The sequence below is a fragment of the Vigna unguiculata genome, chromosome 7, assembly GCF_004118075.2.
Source record: "Vigna unguiculata cultivar IT97K-499-35 chromosome 7, ASM411807v1, whole genome shotgun sequence".
NCBI classification, from domain to species: domain Eukaryota; kingdom Viridiplantae; phylum Streptophyta; class Magnoliopsida; order Fabales; family Fabaceae; genus Vigna; species Vigna unguiculata.
Window position 1 is genome coordinate 32,212,922 of NC_040285.1, and position 22,173 is coordinate 32,235,094.

The 22,173-nt window shown below is 31.7% G+C and overlaps 2 protein-coding genes across 2 annotated transcripts; both read left to right on the forward strand.

The window, feature by feature from the left end:
- Nucleotides 1–1,803: 1,803 nt before the first annotated feature.
- LOC114192259 (dolichyl-diphosphooligosaccharide--protein glycosyltransferase subunit 1B) lies at nucleotides 1,804–8,101 on the forward strand. Its single transcript, XM_028081920.1, has 9 exons — nucleotides 1,804–2,043; nucleotides 2,532–2,576; nucleotides 3,412–4,043; nucleotides 4,961–5,108; nucleotides 5,643–5,822; nucleotides 5,927–5,995; nucleotides 6,756–6,845; nucleotides 7,603–7,751; nucleotides 7,840–8,101. Exons 1-8 carry the CDS (start codon nucleotides 1,822–1,824, stop codon nucleotides 7,723–7,725), a joined length of 1,509 nt encoding a protein of 502 aa, XP_027937721.1. The 5' UTR covers nucleotides 1,804–1,821; the 3' UTR covers nucleotides 7,726–7,751; nucleotides 7,840–8,101.
- A 4,769-nt stretch (nucleotides 8,102–12,870) lies between these two features.
- On the forward strand, nucleotides 12,871–19,308 carry LOC114190785 (protein ENHANCED DISEASE RESISTANCE 2-like). Its single transcript, XM_028079818.1, has 22 exons — nucleotides 12,871–13,045; nucleotides 13,130–13,300; nucleotides 13,700–13,774; nucleotides 13,907–13,960; nucleotides 14,050–14,115; nucleotides 14,190–14,251; nucleotides 14,505–14,632; nucleotides 14,704–14,750; nucleotides 14,836–14,936; nucleotides 15,044–15,139; nucleotides 15,252–15,316; nucleotides 15,417–15,488; nucleotides 16,135–16,281; nucleotides 16,380–16,666; nucleotides 17,019–17,082; nucleotides 17,167–17,342; nucleotides 17,850–17,951; nucleotides 18,063–18,113; nucleotides 18,200–18,343; nucleotides 18,446–18,541; nucleotides 18,653–18,754; nucleotides 19,009–19,308. Exons 2-22 carry the CDS (start codon nucleotides 13,145–13,147, stop codon nucleotides 19,099–19,101), a joined length of 2,184 nt encoding a protein of 727 aa, XP_027935619.1. The 5' UTR covers nucleotides 12,871–13,045; nucleotides 13,130–13,144; the 3' UTR covers nucleotides 19,102–19,308.
- The last annotated feature ends 2,865 nt before the right edge of the window (nucleotides 19,309–22,173 follow it).

A 22,173-nucleotide genomic window follows, 5' to 3' on the forward strand; every position in this document is an offset into this window, starting at 1 on the left:
GGAGTGAGAAGAATAAGCATGGTGGAGGAAGGAAAGAAGAAACATGGGGACATCTAATATGAAAGAAGGGAACACGCGATTTGAAAATATTTCTGAAACACTGAATCCAAAAGGTTTATTTAAATGTATTTCAAAACGTACTTACAAATTTAAAAACACTTTTCAAAATGTTCATGTAATTTTATTAAATATATTTTGGGTTATGTAATCCAAAGGTATTTTGAATATAAAAATATGTTTTGAAATGTATATTTCAAAATGTATGGTTTTTAATATATTTCAGATTTTACGTTATGATACATGGTTTTGCATTTGAAAATATTAATAGCACAATTTTAAATTATTTTAAAAAATAAGCATATTTATTCAATTTATCAATCATTGATGCACAAATAAATAAAAGTTTCAAAAGAACGGGAATAAAGGACTTTGAAGGAGGACTGAAAAACAAAGAACATAACGAAGAATGTAAAGATGTAAAATGAAAGAGGAAGAGATGTATGAATAAATAAGAATGACAAATAAACTTGACACCGTAGATATTGTTTAACCTTGTCTCCATTTTGACAAAGAATACTCATAGTGTAAGGATAATATCAAAATTTTCATTTAGGTATAGAGATTTGGTAGGAATGTACATACCCTCTCATTCCTATTCACATACCTATCCTAATAGTTATTTCGCTTAATTTAAATTGCCAAATTACTGTATTTATTAGGTAACCTAATTGATATTGAAATAAAAACATTAAGTAAGCTAACACCAACTCAGATATTAATGTTTGTGTACAAGTATAAAAATGAGGATAAATTATTTTTTTTTGAGAGGAGTATAAGGTAATTAGGGATGACAACGTGTCAGGTCGGGCACGGATAGTGCCTACCCGACCCGCAAAAAAAAAAAATTGTTCGCTACCCGGCTAATAAACCGACGGATATCCGTGGATACCCGATATCCGCAAATATTTTAAAAAAAATTATTTTATAAATTTTTTAATATTAAATTATACAAATAAAATATAAATTAAATTAAATTTTAATTATAATTAAATTTGACATAATAAAATATACTGCTAATTTTAACTTTAGTTAAATTTAACTTAATAAAATATAAATTAAATTTTAATTTTAATTTTTTGCGGGTAATGGGTACCTACGGGTACGGATAGTATGATACTCATACCCGATCCGTTTATAAGCGGGTATTAAAATACCCACTACCCGTTATCCGCGGGTAGTAACTATCCGTCGTGGATTTTATCTGCGGATATCCATGGACGCGGGTATTTTTGCCATCCCTAAAGGTAATAAAGTTCGTTCTGCTCCCACCTTATTGTTTATATTTAGGGATAACATTTATCATTTTATTATTTATAACAATATATAAAGAAAATTCCATATTTTGTGTTCACATTTCAAATTTCTAATTTTACCTTTTAAAATATAATTATTTATTAAATTTTTGAAAATTGACCGTTATTTTTACAAGTTTTTTATAAAATCGTCTATCTATGCTTTTTCTCTTTTTTCCTATTTATCAACGGTTCTCTCATCTTTTCTGATATATTCCATTTTATTTTTTATATAATTTTATTTTATATATTAACTTAATAAAATTACAATATCATCACCTACTAATATAATATCATGTATATGTAAAAAATGCGTATACACATATACGATAGCGCTTGTGTTTACGCTAGTAATTTTAATGAAGATAATTTGGGGTTTATAAGTTTTGTGGGGTGCGGGAAGAAAAAAGGGGAGCAGGAAGAAGAAGCAGCAAATCTAGAAAACCCAATTGTTTTGATTTGACCCAAAATGAGACTTGCATCATCTACGGTGAATCGGGAGTTATTACACTCCAATCTAATAAACCCAAAATTGCAGTGTAGACTTCAGAGTCTTCCTCTGCATCTGTCAACAACTGCAATGGCAATGGTCCCTCAACCTCTGTTAATCCTTCTATTCTTTCTCTCCCTTCTTTCAATTGTCAACTCCTCTCCTTCTCAACACATTCAGATCGTCGATGCCGAACGCAGGGTAAGTTTTGTCTTTTCTCGATAACATGCGCGTCGACTTTCGCTCAAGATCCGTGTCAAAATGGGAAATTTGTTCTCCTGCGCTGATTAGTGCCTAGAAAATATGAACTTGCAACATGGGTATAACAATGAGTATCGTAGATTCATGTGAATGGGTAATTCTTGTGTGAACAATGCGTGCCATCTGTGTTTTGTTGCTTACTCTTGTGTTTTTTTAGAGTTCTGGGAAATTGAGATTACATTATTCTAGCTGGTTTGTTAAAAAGATTTGTGGTGTACGATTTGGAGCGGATTTAAGTGGACTAGTTTGTCCTTTTTATGCAATACAATTTTTGATAAATTAGATAGATATTTTTTTTCTTCAAAACAATTGTTATATTTCTGTGTTCTTTTTTTGAGGAAATGTTGGGTGTGTTCCACTATATTTGGCGCCGTCCAAAATGCTCTTTTCTATATATTGCATGACTAATATGCCAACGATCCTTGCAGATTGACTTGACCTCTCACATTATTAAGGTGTACTTGACATTGAAGGTAACCTCTCCATACTATTACTTTTTTGATAGTAGGATTCTGTTTGGATAATTTTTCCCTCGAGCATGTGTAGGAGAAGAAAATTAGAAGAAAAGATGAAATAGGTTTTCTCAATGGCTAAAGTTAGTTTATATACAAGTGAAAAGTCAGATTTTTGAGAAGCGAGATCTTTTTATAAATTAGTTTGTACACAAGTTAGTATTAACTTAAGGATTTCTTTTCTTAGTTTCTTCTTCTGGAAATGTTTATCCAAACAGGTAAATCTGGTGTTTGTATTGGTTTAAGTTATGCATATCTGTAAACTATGTTCCATGTTCAGCTGGGAATAGGGACTTGGCTTTAAGTATAATATCTGATTAACTTACTGGCATGTAAAAGTCATGTTTAAGTTGGCTAGATGAATTTTATTTATTATAATTTTGTGAAAAGTGGTTTGAACCAAACTTATGTCTATACAAACCAACGTAATAACACATTAGCACATCTCATGCATAGAGTTTTCTGAGTTTCACTTTTGAATTTGATTAGAGTTACCTTTTGCAAACACTTAGGGCATGTTTGGTAAAGGGGAACCTTATGTGGAGATTTATTCTTTTAATGGTAGCCATCAATACATGAAAAAATATTTGGGGGGGGGGGGGTGTCGGGTCTATGAATGTTTGAGTCTATTGAAGTCTATAACATGTTTTGGATTCTTAGACCAACAAATCAGTATTTGTTTGGACCAAATTTTAACTTGAAATTATTATTTTTTATTTCTTTTCGAAGGATTGTGCAATCAAATAATCATTTACAAAATTTGTTGATTTTATATTTCTGAGAGTTTTTCTTTCAGGTTGAAAATTTGGGGACATCTGCTGCTTCTGAAGTACTTTTGGCCTTTTCGCCCACTGAAGTTGAACATCTTGCATTACTCAAAGCCGCTGCAACTTCTGGTAAGAGGAAGAAGAAAACTTATGTTCCTCTTGATGTCAAGTCTGCTAAGCAGCCTGATGGACCAAATGGAACTAAGTTTTTCTCTATAACTTTGTTAACTCCACTAAGTAAAGATGAAACCACGACATTAGAGGTTCTTTACATGTTGACACGGTCTTTGGAACCTTTCCCAGTTGAAATAAGTCAATCAGAGTCACAATTGGTTTATTTCCGTGATAGTGCAATATTATTATCTCCCTATCATGTCAAACAACAGACAACTTTTCTCAAGACACCAAGCACTAGGGTAGAATCATTCACGGTGGTGGACCCCACTAAACGTGCTGGTACAGAGTTGAAATATGGGCCATATGAAAATCATCCCCCGTATTCATATTCTCCTGTACTTGTTCATTTTGAAAATAACAATCCATTTGCGGTTGTTGAGGAGCTAGAACGTGAAATAGAAATATCTCACTGGGGAAGCATTCAAGTCACTGAGCGATATAGCTTGGTCCATGCCGGTGCTCAACATAAAGGTGTTTTTTCAAGGTATATTTGTTATCTCGCTTTTTTACTTGATGCTTCAGATCTGCATTCAGTTCTTTGGGAAACATATATATCCGTTAAAATTTGGAAGAAATAAAAAAAATTACATGTCAAAATAACAGGAGGAAATAGTTGTTAGTTTAAGATTTTGGAATGACCTTTTTCTAATATTTTTATTTATTTGTTTATGCTTATTATTCTTATGTGTGTTGTAATTTGCCAAAGTGTTCTCATCTCACCTCTAGAAACATTATATAGTTTCTCACAATTCTTCCTGGTTTGATAATTTGGTAGTGTGTTGTTTGTAGGATATTAAGTTTACTACTAGAAGCTCTTAGAAGCTGTTAGAAGATTCTAGATTTCTCTCTGTAATTATTACTATAGAGTTAGAGTTCTTTATATATAAAGGCTGATGTAATGTTTATGTTTCAAATTAATCAATTGAATAAAAATCTTCTTTCCTTCATATTAATCCTTTCAAGTGGTAGTAACTTCAAGTATTGTCTTTTTACTACATGTTTTAGTGCAACATGTGATGACAGCATCCATGAATATTTTTTAAAAAGTAGTTAACTGCAGAAAAAAAGGATCATTTTAAGATTTTTATCACATCCAGGCAAGAACAGATAGATTGGCACTTTCTTCATAAGCACCCTGGGTTATTTATTCTATATTTGTATAGATTGGCACGGACTTATACTGTAGTTTTACTCCAGTATTTGAACTTCCGAGAGTTGAAATGGCCTCAGTTTTAACATGTACTTTACCAATTGTTCAGCTGGATGAAAGTTAATGAAACATTAACTTATAGTATCTCTTGGTTTATATGTTATATTTATATTCTTCTACATTTATTCTGCCATTTTCCCCTTCATATATAATTTTTTCTGTGTGCATAACTGGAGTTTTTCTGTTGGCAGGGTTGAATATCAAACTAGACCAGCTGGTACTGGTGTTTCATCATTTAAACATCTTTTAGCAAAACTACCCCCAAGGGTCCACTCAGTATACTACAGGGATGGAATAGGAAATATTTCCTCTTCACATCTTCGTACAGATTCTCGGAAGGTAATATATGTTATCGGGTCTTTAAAAAAGATTATTTTTCTCCCATCCTTCTTGGCATCATCATGCACCATTTCTTTTCTTTTTCTCCCTCTTTCTTTTGCAAAACTTGGGGTGAAGAACACTAGAAAAAAAGTATACTGCTGTGTCAACTCAATAGGTGACCACATGGCTGTGTTCATCATAAGTGAGACATGATGCTTTTTCTGCTTGAAAGTAATGTCATTCATGTCAACATAAAGAGCATCGTCATCTTCTTTATTTGGTCTATATTTATGCTTTACTGGTTAACATCAACTTCATAATGAGTTGATAGAAACTGAAGTATGAATTATGAATGGAAGGGATGACTTCTTCATGGACATGCTTCTATATTAATGAAGAGTAGGCGATATAAGGGTTATTATTGATGTATATAGATCACCAAGGGGTTTAGTCTTGAATGACAAATAGATCATTTTCGTTATTCAACATAATCGTTTTTGTAAAATGTCATGTTTTCTGATTCATACTTATTTACACGTTTATTGATTGCAGTCAGAACTTGAAATTGAACCTCGGTATCCTCTATTTGGAGGCTGGAAAGCAACATTTGTCATTGGCTATGGACTACCATTGCAAGACTTCCTTTTTGAATCACCAGATGGCAGAAGATACCTCAATTTTACTTTTGGTTGCCCTCTTGTCGAGACAGTGGTTGATAAGTTGATTGTAAAAGTGGGTTTGTTATGTAGATGAAAACTGTTCTCCTTGCTTCAACTGATTTTGTATGCAAACGTGGAGGTTTAATTTACCTTTCTTGTTGAACCATTAAAATTCAGGTTGTGCTGCCGGAGGGATCCAAAGATCCCACAGCTGAGATTCCTTTTGAAGTAAAGCAGCATCTAGAGGTAATTTTCTCTTAAGATAATGATTTTCGTTCAACATTGGTTTAGTTTCAACTTTCGACTGCAGTCAAAGTTTCATCTGCATTAAATAGATGGAACATGTGCACTTGTGACTTTTAATTACATCAGCTGCATTTCTCTATCTTATAATCAGGGATCAATGTCTATAATAAGCCCTCTTCTAAATAGGGCATTTCAATCAGTACCATGATGATTTGAGGATACAGTGTATGAATATATTAGATATACTTCTTTACTGCGTGGTCAAATTGCCATCATACATGATGATTTGACCTTAACTTGTGCATTACATATTTATATATTGAGAAAATCTCCTAAAAGTGGGCTCTGAGTAGAACGTGTACTTGTTGTAATGCTCCAGTACTCAACTTGATTAGTGGTGCAGTGATTTGTACTATAACATACATCACGTATAATATAAATTATTCAGAGTGTCTTCTCTTACCCGCCACGCTCCCCATCCTATAGTTTCAACAGAGTACTAAAAAATCAGAAGTACACAACTTATTGCGAAAAGGAAAAAGGGGGTGGGTGTATCAATATGTTAAAGAAATATTTCATTTCGTAATCTTTGACTAAAATAGTATATGGTCTAGATATACAATTTAACTTCAAGTTCTCCAAGATAATTCATTTTTGTTCTCTAGTTTGATTCTGCTATTGAAGAATTTCACTTGCTGTGCTTGTAGCATAAAGCATTTGACTCCCTGCAGCTAAAATGGTTTTAATTTGAACTTTGCAGATCAAGTATTCATATCTTGATGTTGTCGGCAGGACTGTGGTGGTTCTAGAAAAAAGAAATGTGGTTCCTGAGCATAATATTCGTTTGCAGGTATTTACCAATCTAATGCGAAAAAAATAAATAGAAAATTATAAAGCTGGTTTGGTATGTGAGCATTTTACGAATTCTGAGATAATAATTTTGCTTATTGCGGTCCAAATCAGGGACTAACGATACTTTTGTTTAAATGTGATGATGATGATGCAACAGAATTTGTTGACACCATGTTAATGACAAAAAATGATTCTAGAGCATATAGAATATCCTGTATCCTATATTTCCTAGCAATGCAAGTTAATAAACGAGGCATTTTAAACAATGTGGTGTTTATGCAAATGGATGGAGGTCTTATTGCAGATGAAAGTTGTGTTTTACTTGAATCTGTTTATTTACTCTGTTTGGTAATGTTATGCCTTCAGTTCGTAATTTTGGGCTTAAAGCTTACAAACGATGAATGGAAAAATTCTTCTTAGATCCCCTTTTGTTTGCCTTTCTTAGTTGTAAAATCCAAGAAAAAATGTTTTTCTGGTTTCCACAAATAATTTTAAACAAAATTCTCTTTGCCTTCTAATCTCAGACGACAAAACATGTAACAGAGCGTCCTCTCTCTATCACTACTTAATTTACTAAAAACATTTACCGCTGCCTTTCATATCTGCAACTACAATAATGGAAGGCATAAAATATTTTATAGTTATGAAATCATGGACTTATTTTCCAAATATATTTCTACGCAACTTGTCAATGACTACTTGAATTACCTTAAAGTCTGGTATGGTCTAACCAATTTTGTTTTCATTTTTGGTAGGTATACTATGGTTTTAACCCTATATTCATGCTTGCTGAGCCATTGATGCTGGTATCTGCATTTTTCTTGCTTTTTGTTGCTTCTGTGGCATATCTTCACATTGATCTTTCCATACGCAAGTGAAGAACATCTAACCAGTTTCTTGAAAGGTAATAAATCCCTCTTCCAACTATTTTTATGATTAAAACATTCTCTTTGGCCCTGCCCTCTATTGAAGTATTGTGCCTTTCTTAACAGGCAGTGACTGAGCAGATCCAAGGTTTCCTTAGTTTTGGAATTTCCTATTGCATTTTTGGAAATATTGTGTGGAGTTAAGAGGACTGATTGCAATTATAGAGTTTACTTGCTTGTACAATTTTCCAATGGCAATTTGATCTTAGGCACTTAATTGTAAGAAACCTGTAAGATTTTACTATGTAGGTATTAGAAATATTTATGTGAAACTTAGCAATCAATATACAAACTTGAATTAAATTGAAAAAAAAAACGTATTCAGTCATCTATGTTATAATCATTTCGTTAAAAGGTAATCCGCACTTTTTGGATAGAGGAACTTTTAAGTTAAAAGTAGATTTTCCCAGTTAGTTTTGCTTTTTTCGCTAGGCTGTTGTAAAATTATAATATAGCTGCAAAATACAAAAATAGGCTTGTTAGTCAAGCTATAAGTTAAATTGTATAGCAATGCTTCTTGTTAAGGCTTGGTTTGGCTTTGTAGTAAGACATTAGGCTTTTACTTCCTGCACCCCACTCTTTCTTTGCTCACCTCCCAAATTTTGAAAATAACATTTTACCTTGTTACATGTTTTTGAAATTTTTTGGAACAAGTTTTTTAAAATTTTCAGAATAAGATTTTTAAAACGAGATACTTAGAATTGAATTTTCAAAACACATGAAAAGCGTTGTTTTGAAGGACCTAAGCGTCTTAGATAACAACTTTACATTTTTAAATAATCTAACGGAAGAATGAAAGTAGGCTATCATATTTTTAAAATTTTATAGTAACACTGATTTGTTTGATAGGAGTTAAGGTTTGACTTAGGCTTTGTTTGAATAGTATTATGAACGTATACTGACATGGAGAAAAAGAAGAGGTAAAACAAATTAAAGGAAAAGAGATAAAAAAAATATTAGAAGAAAAAAAAGACAAAAGAAAATAAATTTCTTTTAGCAGTTGTAATTAACCTATACATAAGTTTAAGTCAGGTTTTAGAGAGGGTAATTGAAATTTTTTTCTTAAATTAATTTGTTTATAGCAAGATATTGACAATAAACTCGTCCTCGTGAGGAGTGAGGATTGCCCGAACCCGTTCCCATTTTGACGGCCGACTTTTTCAATTGGGTATGATGATGGTTATGAGTATGTACATATCTCCGCCATAATATCCGTTCCCGTCATATTTCCGTCATCATTTAAATTATTAAAATATTCATAATTAATTAAGTAACCTATATATATATATATATATATATATATTTATTTATTTATTTATATTTATTTATTTATTTATTTTTCAATTTTTTATTTCTTCTAATTATTTGGTTTGTCATAAAACTCATTCGCATCTCCAATATATTTATCATCTTATCATAACATTTATGTAATTATGTTAAAATGACGGATGTTAATTAAAATTCTTTTATGTCTCATATTTGAATATTTTTATTATTTTTTAATATTTTTATTTATTGTATGTTTTCCTTTCACATAAGTATGTTTAATACTCTCAATTTAAGTGTATAATAGCATAAACCTTTCCATTTACCAGATAATATAAAAAAAATTTACTTATTTTTATTAATTTTTGTTTCATTTGAAGAATTCTTTTGTTTCCCTAAAACAATTATTTCTCAACCATTGAGTATATATGTTGATATTTGAAAAGTGTTCTTAGATGTCTAAAGTATTTTTCATCTTATCATACCCTTAATGATACATTTGTTTTCCTTTGTGTGATTTCTTTCAATAGTTTCTCAAATTGTTTCTAAGACATACATTTGTTAATTTTTTAATATTTTTATTTGTTGTTTATTTTCATCGTGTAGAATATTATTTCAATATATTTTATCTAATTATTTTTATTTTCTAACTCATTATATCAATCATACTTTAATTTTTCACTATAATTGTATAAATAACTTTTATTTACTACAATATCAAAATTTAATGTAATTGTCATGAATATTTTTTTATCACCATCCAACATATATTGGAGTTCAAAATATACAATAATCATGTTAAATTTGTTTTATTATGTTTATTATTTGTTATTTGCATCATTTTGATTAAATGATGTATTATCATTTTTATTAGTGTATAAAAAAAGAGATTAATTAGAATTTAAAAAATTGAAGTAAACAAACATTTAAAATATATTTTAATTTGAATATTTGTTTTCCTTTAAGTTTTTTTAAAAATATTTTTAAATTTTATCAACTATGTTTCATTAATGTTTGTAGTTTGCAAATTTAATAAATGTTTTAGTTCTCATGAAATTTTATTTGGTATTCCAATCTAAAATGCAAACAATTATAATTTATTTCAAAGTACTTAATATCGAAGAAACAATCATCCTCCTAATATTGAATATTTGATAATATTATGTTTCTTTTACCGTAATTTTTTATTATTTTATAAAAATTAATCAAAATTTATATTGAAGTAGTAAGGAAACGGGTACGGGTATGGGTACGAGATTATACCCGTTACCCGGTGGGGATGAGGATGGGGATGAGATAAAACTTTGATACCCGTTGGGTTTGGGTATGGGGATGAGGATGAATTTTTTTTACGGGAATGAGTATGGAATAGTGAAACCCGTTTCCGTCCCGTCCTGTTACCATCCCTATATATTGTATATACTTAATTTAGTTTTCCAACTAAGTTAATAATTTATAACATATCTTTTAATTCGATTAATAAATATGTATCACAATGTAATAAAAAAAAAGTTTCTCATGTTATATTACCATATGATAAAAAAAATTTGATGAAATGTAAAAAAAGAAAACTATAACCATAAATAGGAAATTTCTTCTTGTACTTCCATATTTTCATCCTGCATTCTCACTTTTAAAAGTTTCAATTATATCCTTGATATAGTTATAGTTTCAGATTATATAATCCAGAATGCACATAAATTGTAAAGTTCAAAACTTAAATTACACATCTTTTATTATTGATCCTTATATTCTTTTTTACACTTCATATTATTATGATCTTTTCATTTATTTTAGTAAACACTACTAGATATTACTTAGGGTGAAAGTAGAAGAAGATAATGTTGATTTCGAGGAAGAAGATGGGGTGAAGATGAAAATGGAGATGAAGATGGAGGTGGGAAAAAATGGACTCGAAGACAAAGATAGGATGAAGTTGAGAGAAGATAATGAGGTTGAGATAAAGAAAAATATGGAGGTGCTATGGGAAAGGAGGAGGGCAGATGAAGAGGGCAAATTTAACTTTCTAATTTGCTTATGAGATATAGTAAGAAAATATGGGAGTGCAGGGAAAAATTTCCTCATGAATAAATTTTAGATAAATAAAAAAAATAAAATGATAGAAGTGTTACATAGAAGCGCAGCAACATCGTCTGTTGCTAATAACTGTATAAGATTTATTAATCGTAAATTTGTTCTTTGAAATTATGAACCATATAGAAATGAACTATAATATAATTTATTAAAAGTAAATTACTTATAAATCTCGTCTACATAATATAAAAAAACACGATTATCCTTAATAAAAGTAAATAACTTTTTTTTAAAGAAATAATACTTGAAGTACAAAGAAACTGGTCTTATATTTAATAATCACTTCCAAAGTAATTAAGAAAATTCTCTTTAATATTTTGTGTTTAGCAGTGAATATTATTAAATTTTAAAAACAAAAATATACACATACGTAAAGCTAGAGATGAATGGAACTGGCTTTAAAGAAAGCCTTTTTTGTCGTCCCATGATTAATGCAAGACAACGATTCCCCGCAAGTCATGTTTGAAGGTTTATTATCTCTTAATTTCATCTTAATAACAACAAAATCACTGTCTTGCCTCACAAACAACCTCTTATCTTCTTCCTATTCAACCATAACACTTCATTTACCTTTTTGCCCTCTATCTACGCTGCAAAAACATCTTTTAACCATTTACTACCCTACTCATTAATAAAACGACGATGAAAATATATTTATTATAGATACTGCGACTAGGGATCGCCAAGTAAAAAAATCTGTATCCACTGCTAATAAAATTTGTAATGGATAAAAAATAATACTATAAATGGATATTCGCAAGTAATAGATACGAGTATTTTTAATATCTGCATATTAACGGGATGAGTACGAATATCATAGTATTCGTGAATATCCATATCCGCTATACTATACTTTAAATTAAAAATAAAATAAAATTACATGATTAAAATATTAATATATTGATTTTGAATAAGTTATTTTTTATCAATTAGTTTAAAAAAAATAATTTCTTTGTAAATTGTTATTCAAGACTATTTAAATGAGTTATTTGAACTTTGTTTAAAATTTATGAATGCTATGTATTACATTTTATTTAAATTTATGATTAAAATATGTTGTTAAATATTTATTTTTATTCTTTTGTAAATATCCGTGGATACTCGTGGATATCAATGGATATTAAAAAATTATAGAAGTACTCGTATAACGGATACGCGCGACGAATATAAATACGGGTACGATACAAGTATTTATCCAACATATAGGGTATGAGAGAGCTATTATCTGTATTCTACCCGTCCCATTTACATCCCTAACTACAACTATACTTCAAGATACTCACTTCATAAGTGTATTACGTTATATTTATATTGTTAGTCTTTAACGAGAATTGAAATTTTACATCAATATATGAGTAAAAAAGAACAAATTTCATTAAATATTGACATAAACTAAATGAAACTTTAATTTTGATTATAAAAGACACACACATATATTCCTACTTAATTGATAGTTTACAAAAAATTTACGTGGCAATCAAACTAAAAATAAATGTAGAAAAATATCGGGATTTAAAGTTTTGATAAATGAGATAAAATGTGAGACTTAGTCAAATGAAAAAAGAAAGTAATTTTGATGTAATAGAACGATATAGTAATTGATGAAGAAAGAAATGATGTGATTTTAAAAGAGGAAATGTATTTTAGGTAGGTGGGTGAGTAAAAAAGTGGTTTTAAAGGTAAAAGAAGAAGGGCAAGAAGGTAAATTGGGATTGTAGTATATGATGTGGTATGAAGTAGAAGGAAAGACGCAGAAGACGGTTATTGATGAATTGATGAAGCGGGAACATAGGAAATAGAACAAGAAGAAGAAGAGCAACAACAACCACCGTTGTCACTGCCCTCACAATTTCGATTCTCTGATTCCCTTTCACGGGGTCAGGGAATCGCCATCGTCGATCCCCTTTCTCAGGTTCTTTTCCTTCTCTGCTCGCATTCTCGTTCGTTCCATTTCATGCAGCCTCACGAATTCGAACACTGTTTTCTTTCTTTGTAGCCGATTTTCTTCCAAATGGGTGTTCTTCCGCAGAGTGAGAGGAAAATGGAAGGGTGGCTTTATCTCCTTCGGGCCAATCGCTTTGGTCAGCATTACTCACGGAAGAGGTACTTTATTCTCAAAGACAATGTCCTCCGAAGCTTCAAAATCCAACCCGCTACCCCAACCGAGGTAAATACTCCACGTTCCCCCATTCCTATATAACGTTCTTCTTCTCACTTTAAGTGTGTGATGAGGAGTTTGATCTCAGGTCCTTCTCTATCAAAAATATTTCTCCGAACAGATCAATTTCTTGAATGGACCTCACTCTGTTCATTGGTGTCTGTCTCTATACATGTTATTTTTAATATTTTATTTTGATTAATGTTCGAGTAACGTTTCGTTACCACGTTTGATTATTTGATGTATCCTGGAACGGATAACGTTTTTAAGGCTTTGGATTAATTTATGTCTATACGTGTGGTATGTGTGTTCTTCGATTTTAATGACAACAATATTTCTGAAATTTCCTTTCTTGCGATGGTTGAGTTGTCAAATTGTGATTAATGAAAGCATTTTATTAATTTTCAGGAGCCAATTAGAAGTGCAATAATTGACTCTTGCGTTCGGGTTAATGATAATGGAAGGGAGAGTATGAACAAAAAGGTAAGCAACCTGCGGCTCTTTCTATGGGACAACACTGGAGGCTTTTTATTTTTTACTTATTTGACAGAGCTGCATTGTTTCCTGGAACATTTAATAATTGTATTTACGATACGAGTTGTTTGCATTGTGCAGGTGTTCTTCATGTTTACTGTTTATAATGCAACAAACCAGAGTGATAAGCTTAAGGTGTGTTGAAATTAAGAATCCGAGCAAAATATTTCTGACAAAAATTTTCACTGATTATTCTTGATCTTGTATATTTCATAATTTTTTAGTTAGGAGCAAGCAGTTCAGAAGAAGCTGCAAAATGGATACGCACCTTGCAGGATTCTGCAATGAAGGTTGTACTCCGCTATCTTAATGAGTGGATGGTGTTCTCGTTATAAGAAGCATATTTTATTGTTTTTTTTTTCAGGAGTGCCCATCTCCAACAAAGAATTTAGTGGCTTGTATTAGAAGAAGACGTTCAACTTTGAGGTACATTAACTACTTTTTAATATTTAGTCCAGCAATTTCTACTTCTCCTTCTGAATATCTAAAATGCTTTAAAATTAACATAATCACACTCATCAGTCCTTTTCTTTCTGCTGTAACATTACTAGAAGGCAGTGATAATATTTACGTACCTACAATTCATTGAACTTCCTGTACTCTTTTATATTTATCTAAAGTTAAACTAATCATATTATGGGTAGTATGCTTTTTAATGTCTTAAGTTTCGTTCAAACAGAAATGGAGGCTCAAAAAGCACAGATTGGAAATACATCAACTTGAATCTTCAAACAGAAATAGGCACTGAAGCGATTAGCTCTGATGTTGTTGCCCCTTCACCATGGAAGATTTTTGGTTGTCAGAATGGTAAAGCTTTAGCCCTAGACCACATGGTTACGGCACTAATCTGTATCTCATATAGCTCATTCCTTATGCAGGACTAAGGATGTTCAAAGAAGCCAAAGATTGCGATTCCCTTGGAAATGTAAGTTGCTCCTAACTGGATAACACTTTCATTTTAGTAAGCGGTCAACTCTTCTAAAAAATGAGAAGTTGTTTTCCTTGTTCAGCATTGGGGTGATCACCCAGCAATAATGGCAGTTGGTGTGGTCGATGGAACTTCAGAAGCCATCTTCAACACTCTTATGACTCTTGATCCCTCAAGATCGGAGTAAGTCTTATTCACTTGAAAAATAGGAAATGTGGAACCACTAAATAGGAAATGTGATCCACATGATTTAGTATAGCTTTTATATTAAGTCACCTAGCTTTTTGCAGATGGGACTTTTGTGTTTATCGAGGCAGTGTGGTTGATCACCTTGATGGACACACAGATATTGTTCATATGGAGCTGTACAGTGATTGGTTACCATGGTAGGATATATATATATATATATATATATATATATATATATATATATGAAACCTTGTATATGATAATTCAGTAAGCGAACATTTTTAACATGTCATTATGTCACATGTCCAGGGGAATGAAACCCAGAGATTTGTTGTTACGAAGATACTGGAGGAGGGAGGATGATGGATCATATGGTACTGTTAATAAAACATTTAGGTTGTTATACCATATGTTACGAAGATATGGTTCATTTTAATCCGTCTTTTAACTTTTTTATCTCTGATTCTGTGACAGTGTTGTTATACCATTCTGTGTACCATTCCAAGTGTCCACCAAAGAAAGGCTATGTCCGAGCTTGCCTTAAAAGTAATGTATGCTTTAAATTTGAGATTATTATTTTACTTATCGATGCCGCCAAATAACTCAATCCTATGGCAGAGGGATACAGGAAATGCTGCAACACCCTAAAATAAGAACCAACATCCAAAGATAAAGAGCATTTATTTTTTATTTTTTAGTGTGTGCGGCTTTCAGCACATTTTAACAATTATTATCGTATATTTTTAGTTGGCAATATTTTGTCTTAAAAAATTACATAAATTTAGTACTATTATAAGGTTTAACATAATTCAGTGTTAAGTTTAATTTATTTTCGTAAGAAAAATTGAATTAATAAAATATATTTAAAAATCATTGTGTACTTAAATTATCTTTTCAAATCTGTTGAAAAATCATATTAATTAAAATCATAAATAATATACAAATTTGAATTAGTTTTTTTTTTCAATTAAAAGTTTTTCTTTCTCATATAATAAAATATGAATTAGTGTATCCCAGGCACAAACTATAAAAACCGGTTTATAAATGACTCGAGGGTGATAAAACCTCACTCAAATCCCAATCACTGCTCTAAAATAAATGTTTCTTAGTTTTCTCGAACCAATATTTATTAGTTTCCTAAAATGCGGAAAAATGCCAAGAATAACCAATAATGGTTTTGAACACTCTGCAGGTGGAGGATTTGTAGTGACTCCTGTTAACAAGGGAACGCAATCAGTGGTGAGACACATGCTTGCTATTGATTGGAAGTTTTGGAAATTGTATTTGCGCCCCTCATCTTCAAGGTCCATTACTATTCGTATGCTTGAACGAGTTGCAGGTATGTGGCAGACTTCAAAGTTCTGCCATCTATGTTGTCTTGTCACATTAGTTATAACTGGAATTTTACAAGCTTTTACTATATTCTCCTTTTCGCAGCTCTTCGGGAATTGTTTAGAACCAAAGGTGGAAATTCCTCCTCTGAACCTATGACAAAAGAAATTGGATTGCCTCTTGGTGAAAAGGAGGATATTAAGTCGGAAGTTTCGGACGAGAAAAGCAAGTACGAGGAACCTCTTATTGTTCTACAAGATGGTGTAGAACCTTCCGGTCGTACAAATTTAATGGGATTGAATGATTCTGATGAGTTCTTTGATGTTCCTGAACCAACAGAGTATGATCACTTCGACAATCAATGGCATACTGACTTGGCTTCTGATCAGATGGTACTGTTGCTTACCAACATTCATCCTCTAATTGGTTTTTGAATTTCTATTTTATTTCTTTTTGTATTTTTCCGCGTTGCTAATTTTAGACAATTTTACAAGATGTTTTTTCTTATATAAGGAATCTAAGTACACATTAAGATTTGGTGTGATTGCGTCATATTTTTTTTTTGTTTATCTAAACAGTCTTTTTATGATTTGTACTTTTCCTCGTCGATAATTTTAGACAGGTTTACAATGATGTTTTTTCTAATATAAGGAATCTAATTACACATTAAGATTTTGTGTGATTCCGTCATATGTTTATTTTGTTTATATAAACAATCTTTTTATTGAACCAATGGATGCACAGGGTATGTCCATCCCCAGAATATCAACAGCTGTTGGTTTGGTAAAAAAGTTACACGACATTGCAGGTATAATTTAAGTTCTTACTAATATTTTTTGGGATAGAATGTGTATAACATATTTCTTTTTAATATATTTTACATGCGTTTCAGTTCAGAAAAAGGGGTATATGGATTTGCACGAAGCTAACAGGGACGAAAGTTCATCATGCCCTTTTGGTGCCACTCTTCAAAAGGATTCAAGTTGTTCTTTACCCTGTACCTGGACTGCTTCTGATCCATCTTTGTTTCTGGTTCGAGGAGAAAATTATTTACAAGACCATCAAAAGGTATTTTAACCTTTCGGTGTGTTTTATGTTTTTACCTTAACTTGATGTTACCTCATTTTTACATCTTGGAGTTATATTCAACATGTAAAAGGAATCTCTAAAAACTTTAAAATTTGTTTTGACTATTTTGCACACTTAATCGTGAACACAAAATTAATAAACTATCCAACATTGTTACAATTACTAGTGAAAACATACTAGCCGAATGGTAATACACATTTGCGCATGTATCACATTGAAAATATGATCACCAAATATATGATTTCTTAATAAAAAACAAAAAGTCTCATTACCCTCTCCTTTCTGCATAGCCAAAGGTTAAACCCAGGAGACAGAAAGTTTTATGCCCCGAATTCATTTTTATACGAGATGAAACTGTCATCATAACTTTTATTTGTGAAAGGCTTCAGTGAAGCTAGATGCTGATGTTTCAAACTATACTAAACAAATTTATGCTACTTTTTTCATTTGTTTACTTTAAAGGGTAAATGAATTTCTGTTTTCCAGATCAAGGCACACGGCACCTTGACGCAAATGGTTGGTGCAGATTGGCTTCGTTCGGACGCAAGAGAAGATAACTTAAGTAGTCGTGCGGGCTCCATAGTTCAGGTATGTTCCCTTTTTCTCAATCTTCTATTTGTGTATGTGATAAAACGATCCAAAATTTTGTCACAAAATAACCGATAACCATTGCCATTTTGTGCTTTTGGATTTATTCAGCAATATGCAGCAAAAGGTGGTCCAGAATTCTTTTTTGTCATCAACATACAAGTGAGTATTACCTTATCTTGATTGTTACATCCATCACTCTTAAAGTATAAGATTTGATAACGAATACTATTTTGATGATGTATCAGATGCCTGGAACTCCTATGTATTCCCTTGCACTTTATTACATGTTGAAAGGTCCTTTGGAAGACTATCCCTTATTGCAGAGCTTTGTGGATGGAGATGATGCTTACAGGAACTCTAGATTTAAGCTGATACCATACATCTCCCAGGTTCATTTCTGCTTAAATGTGGCATGCAACAAACAAATAAAAATTTCAGCATCAAGATGAGTATCTAATGGTTTTCATCCCCACTTGATTTGTTTCTCCCAGGGATCATGGATAGTAAAGCAAAGTGTTGGAAAGAAAGCATGTTTGGTGGGGCAAGCATTAGAAGTACTTTATTTCCGTGGGAAGAACTATTTAGAGGTACATTGCCAAATTTAGTAATACTTGGAAAGCATTAGTGATTTTGCCGTATTATTACTTTCAGCACTGGTGTTCTACATGCTAACCCTTAAATTATGTTTGCCTTATTAGCTTGATATCGACGTTGGATCCTCAACAGTTGCAAGAGGGGTAGCTAGCCTAGTTCTTGGCTACCTGAACAATTTGGTGGTAGAAATGGCGTTTTTGATACAGGTAAAAGTAATGGATCAATGTGGTTCTGTTAGAGCATAAGTTTGATCTCCATAATCCATGAAATAGAAGTTTATATTACTTGAATTAACAAAGTAAAACTGCATTTTATTATGATTAGATAGCAAAACAAATAGCACCTATATAACTGTATATAAGTTTTCTCCGAAGTAAAATGTGTATTGGACTTACTGTGGTACCTAACAAAACAACTTTGGTTATCCTTACAAAAATGACACATCTTAAAATGAGTGCAGAGCAACACACAGGATGAGCTACCGGAAGCCCTCCTTGGAACATGTCGACTAAATCATATGGATGCATCGAAAGCATTTCTGGTGAATTCATAATTTTTAACTTGACAGTGGAGTCTTTGAGGAGCAGAAGCTGATACTCCTGCACTTGCAAAAGTTAAGGAGTAGAAGTGTCAGATGTTGTAGAGGTTGTTGCCCTGCATTCTTCATGTTTTGTCCAACCAGTCAAAATTGATACTGGTGCTGGGAGTTTTCCTGTGATTTTTCCCCCAGGGCTTCAGTTTTTAAAGCATTTGTTCCTTATCTAATTTATGGTTACACAAAAACTAATTCCTTAGCTTGTATCAATGTCACGGTTTAACATAATATGCAAATCACAAGCTAAAAAAAGAATGAAAACAGGATCCCAAATTTAAATTATAATCTGTTTTTATTCAAAAGTTACATTCATATGCTAAAAAATGCTCTATATTTGCATCTGTCTAAGGAGAAGAGTGGGTAATTTTTTGACAAGGAGAGAAAGCAGTATAATATCGATATTTTTATGGATGATGGAACTATTATTTCCAGGTAATAAATTTTTAGAACATAACTTTAACGCGATATTTTTAAAAAATGTATTTTTAAAAAATGTTATATATACATTAATATTATAATTGTGTCTAGTACCTACGATAATTTAATTTTACTGAAAGATGACGTGAGAGAAAATAGTGCATACTATATATTATTATTTTTTTAATCGTTGTATTCATATATATTATTCATGTTTCAACCTGTTTTGCCATGATTTTAATCTTGATTACTTAATTGAAAGTCGTATTACTACTATTGTATCAACTAATCCTGATAGTAGTATTATATATTAATAATAAAATAAATATATTAAAACACGTATTCTCTACAGTGGCTTCGTTGGTACGTTATGGTTACATGCCATGTTGTCTACACCTTTCTCCAATAAAAATGAATTTTACCTTTTTTTTCCTATGATTGGATAATAAAACTGTTGCAACTTATCGACATGCATCCTATAAGCAAAAATAAGGTAAAAATAATATAAAAAATGGTTATATTTTTGTTATTGGATTAATAATATTTAATAATAACGAATCTTTAAACAAGTTTATGAGGTTTCTCTACAATTAAAAGCATTTATTTGTCCTGGGCTCAGCCCACATTTAACGTGAAGTCCATGGATTCATAACTGTTAAACGCACCTCCCTTTTACTTGTTTCTACAAGGTTTTATAGTGCTGAACTTAAATTCCAGTATACACTTTCGAAACTCTGATTTTCACGAGGGCAATGGGGTGCACTGATTTTCAAAAAGATTTTTTTTTTTGAAAAAATAAATACAAATACAAAAAAACTTGTATAATTTGGTAGCTCGCAAAGTTACTGTTAAAATGCATTGCACAAAGTTTTACACTTCAAATAGAAAAAGATAAAATGGAGATTATGAGGTTAGGGTTTTGGCACATCTGTGACTTATCTTTTATCTTGCACTGCCCTTAACTCTGATAGAGTGAAGACAAAAGACATGGTCTTGTTCCTGTGACCTCACCACCACTCTACTTTTTCTCTGCAATTATTATCAAACACTCTATTCCTTCAAAATCAAAATACTATCTCATAATAGAGTCATACTGCACCATACTCTTACACAACCATCATAATACTTCCCATGCATTCTTTCATTTATGACTGCCCATTCAAATCTCTTCATTTTTTGTTTCTTCTCTCTTCAATCCAATAATTAAACCTTTCTTTCATCTTCAATCCATCAATCTCACCCGTAACATGAATATCATTCACTTTAATCTTCTTCAGAGCAACAAGCTTGAAATGGATCCATCCAATTATGTGGCTAAAGTTTCATAAAATGCATAAAAAAAAATCTTAAAAGAGTATGGATCACAAAACATTCTCTGTATACAAGACTATAGTTGAAACTTGAAACGCGTGGCTCCAAACAAATTCCTACAAAATTCAAAAAAAAATTGAAAAAATAAAAAAAAAGTGTCGGTCATTGGCGTGAATGATTCCATTAATTTTTATTGCTTTGTTTCTTTGGTGTCTTTTTGGCATTTTTGTGGTTTATGGGTGTGGGCCAAGTTGGTTCGTAATCAATTTTCTACATAACTCCAAACAGGGATTGGGCTTTGGGACAAAGTTGCCTCTCTTATTAGAACTTGGGTAGGCCCACAAAAGTTACTATCCAACCTTCCCACAAAAACCAGTCCCCATATAAGAAAAATGCAAACAAAATTGAAGACAAGCCACAACTCAAAATGAAATTATTACACCTTTTTTCCTATTATATATATAAAAAAGAGTCAATATTTAATCATAAAATGGGTCCAACCTAAGTTGTGAAAACGATTATCCAACTCTCATTGTTTTTTGATATAAGTGTTTTATAATATATGATTGTGATTGTGATTGATAAATAGAGTGTTTTGGAGTTGTGTTGTGTTGTGTCCCCAATGCCCTTCATAAGGAGTGGGTTGCCACTCTCCAAACACTGTTCAATTTTTTTTTTCCACGTTACCTTAAATGGGAAGCACCCTTAAAACCCTTAATTTTGGTTCTCCCAAAATGCCCTTGTTTCATGCACCGACAAATTCATCGTACGCAGGGGCAACACCGTAATTTGAGCACACATAGAAATGAGAAAATAACAACGTTGTCCCCACGTTGTGCTATGTAATTGTGGCACCCACGTGGCACATGTCCGCATTCAAAGATGTTGTGTATTGCTATGCCTCATAAATCTTCCTTGTCTTTTGAAGGAGACACTTAATTTAATAATTCAAACTTTGATTTAAGACTAAAAGCATTGCGGAAAAGACCTTCTTAGCCCCACCTCACATGTAACTATCGCTTTCCTTTCCCTATTCTCGGCGTTTTATTCGGTGATTCACAAATGTTTAGTTTTATAATCTTTTTACAGATTAATATATGCATTCCCACGTGACACCATCACGTGATTCCTTTATTTTTCTTTTCCTGTGTCTTAAGAACAAACAAATATTATGTCTCCAAAGTTTAATAATAAATAAATGTTAATAACAAGAACCTTGTATACTCCTATCAGGAAAACAAAACAAAAATCGCCAATTATACAATATAGTCACAAATTCTGACCGTTGCAATATGGTCTTCT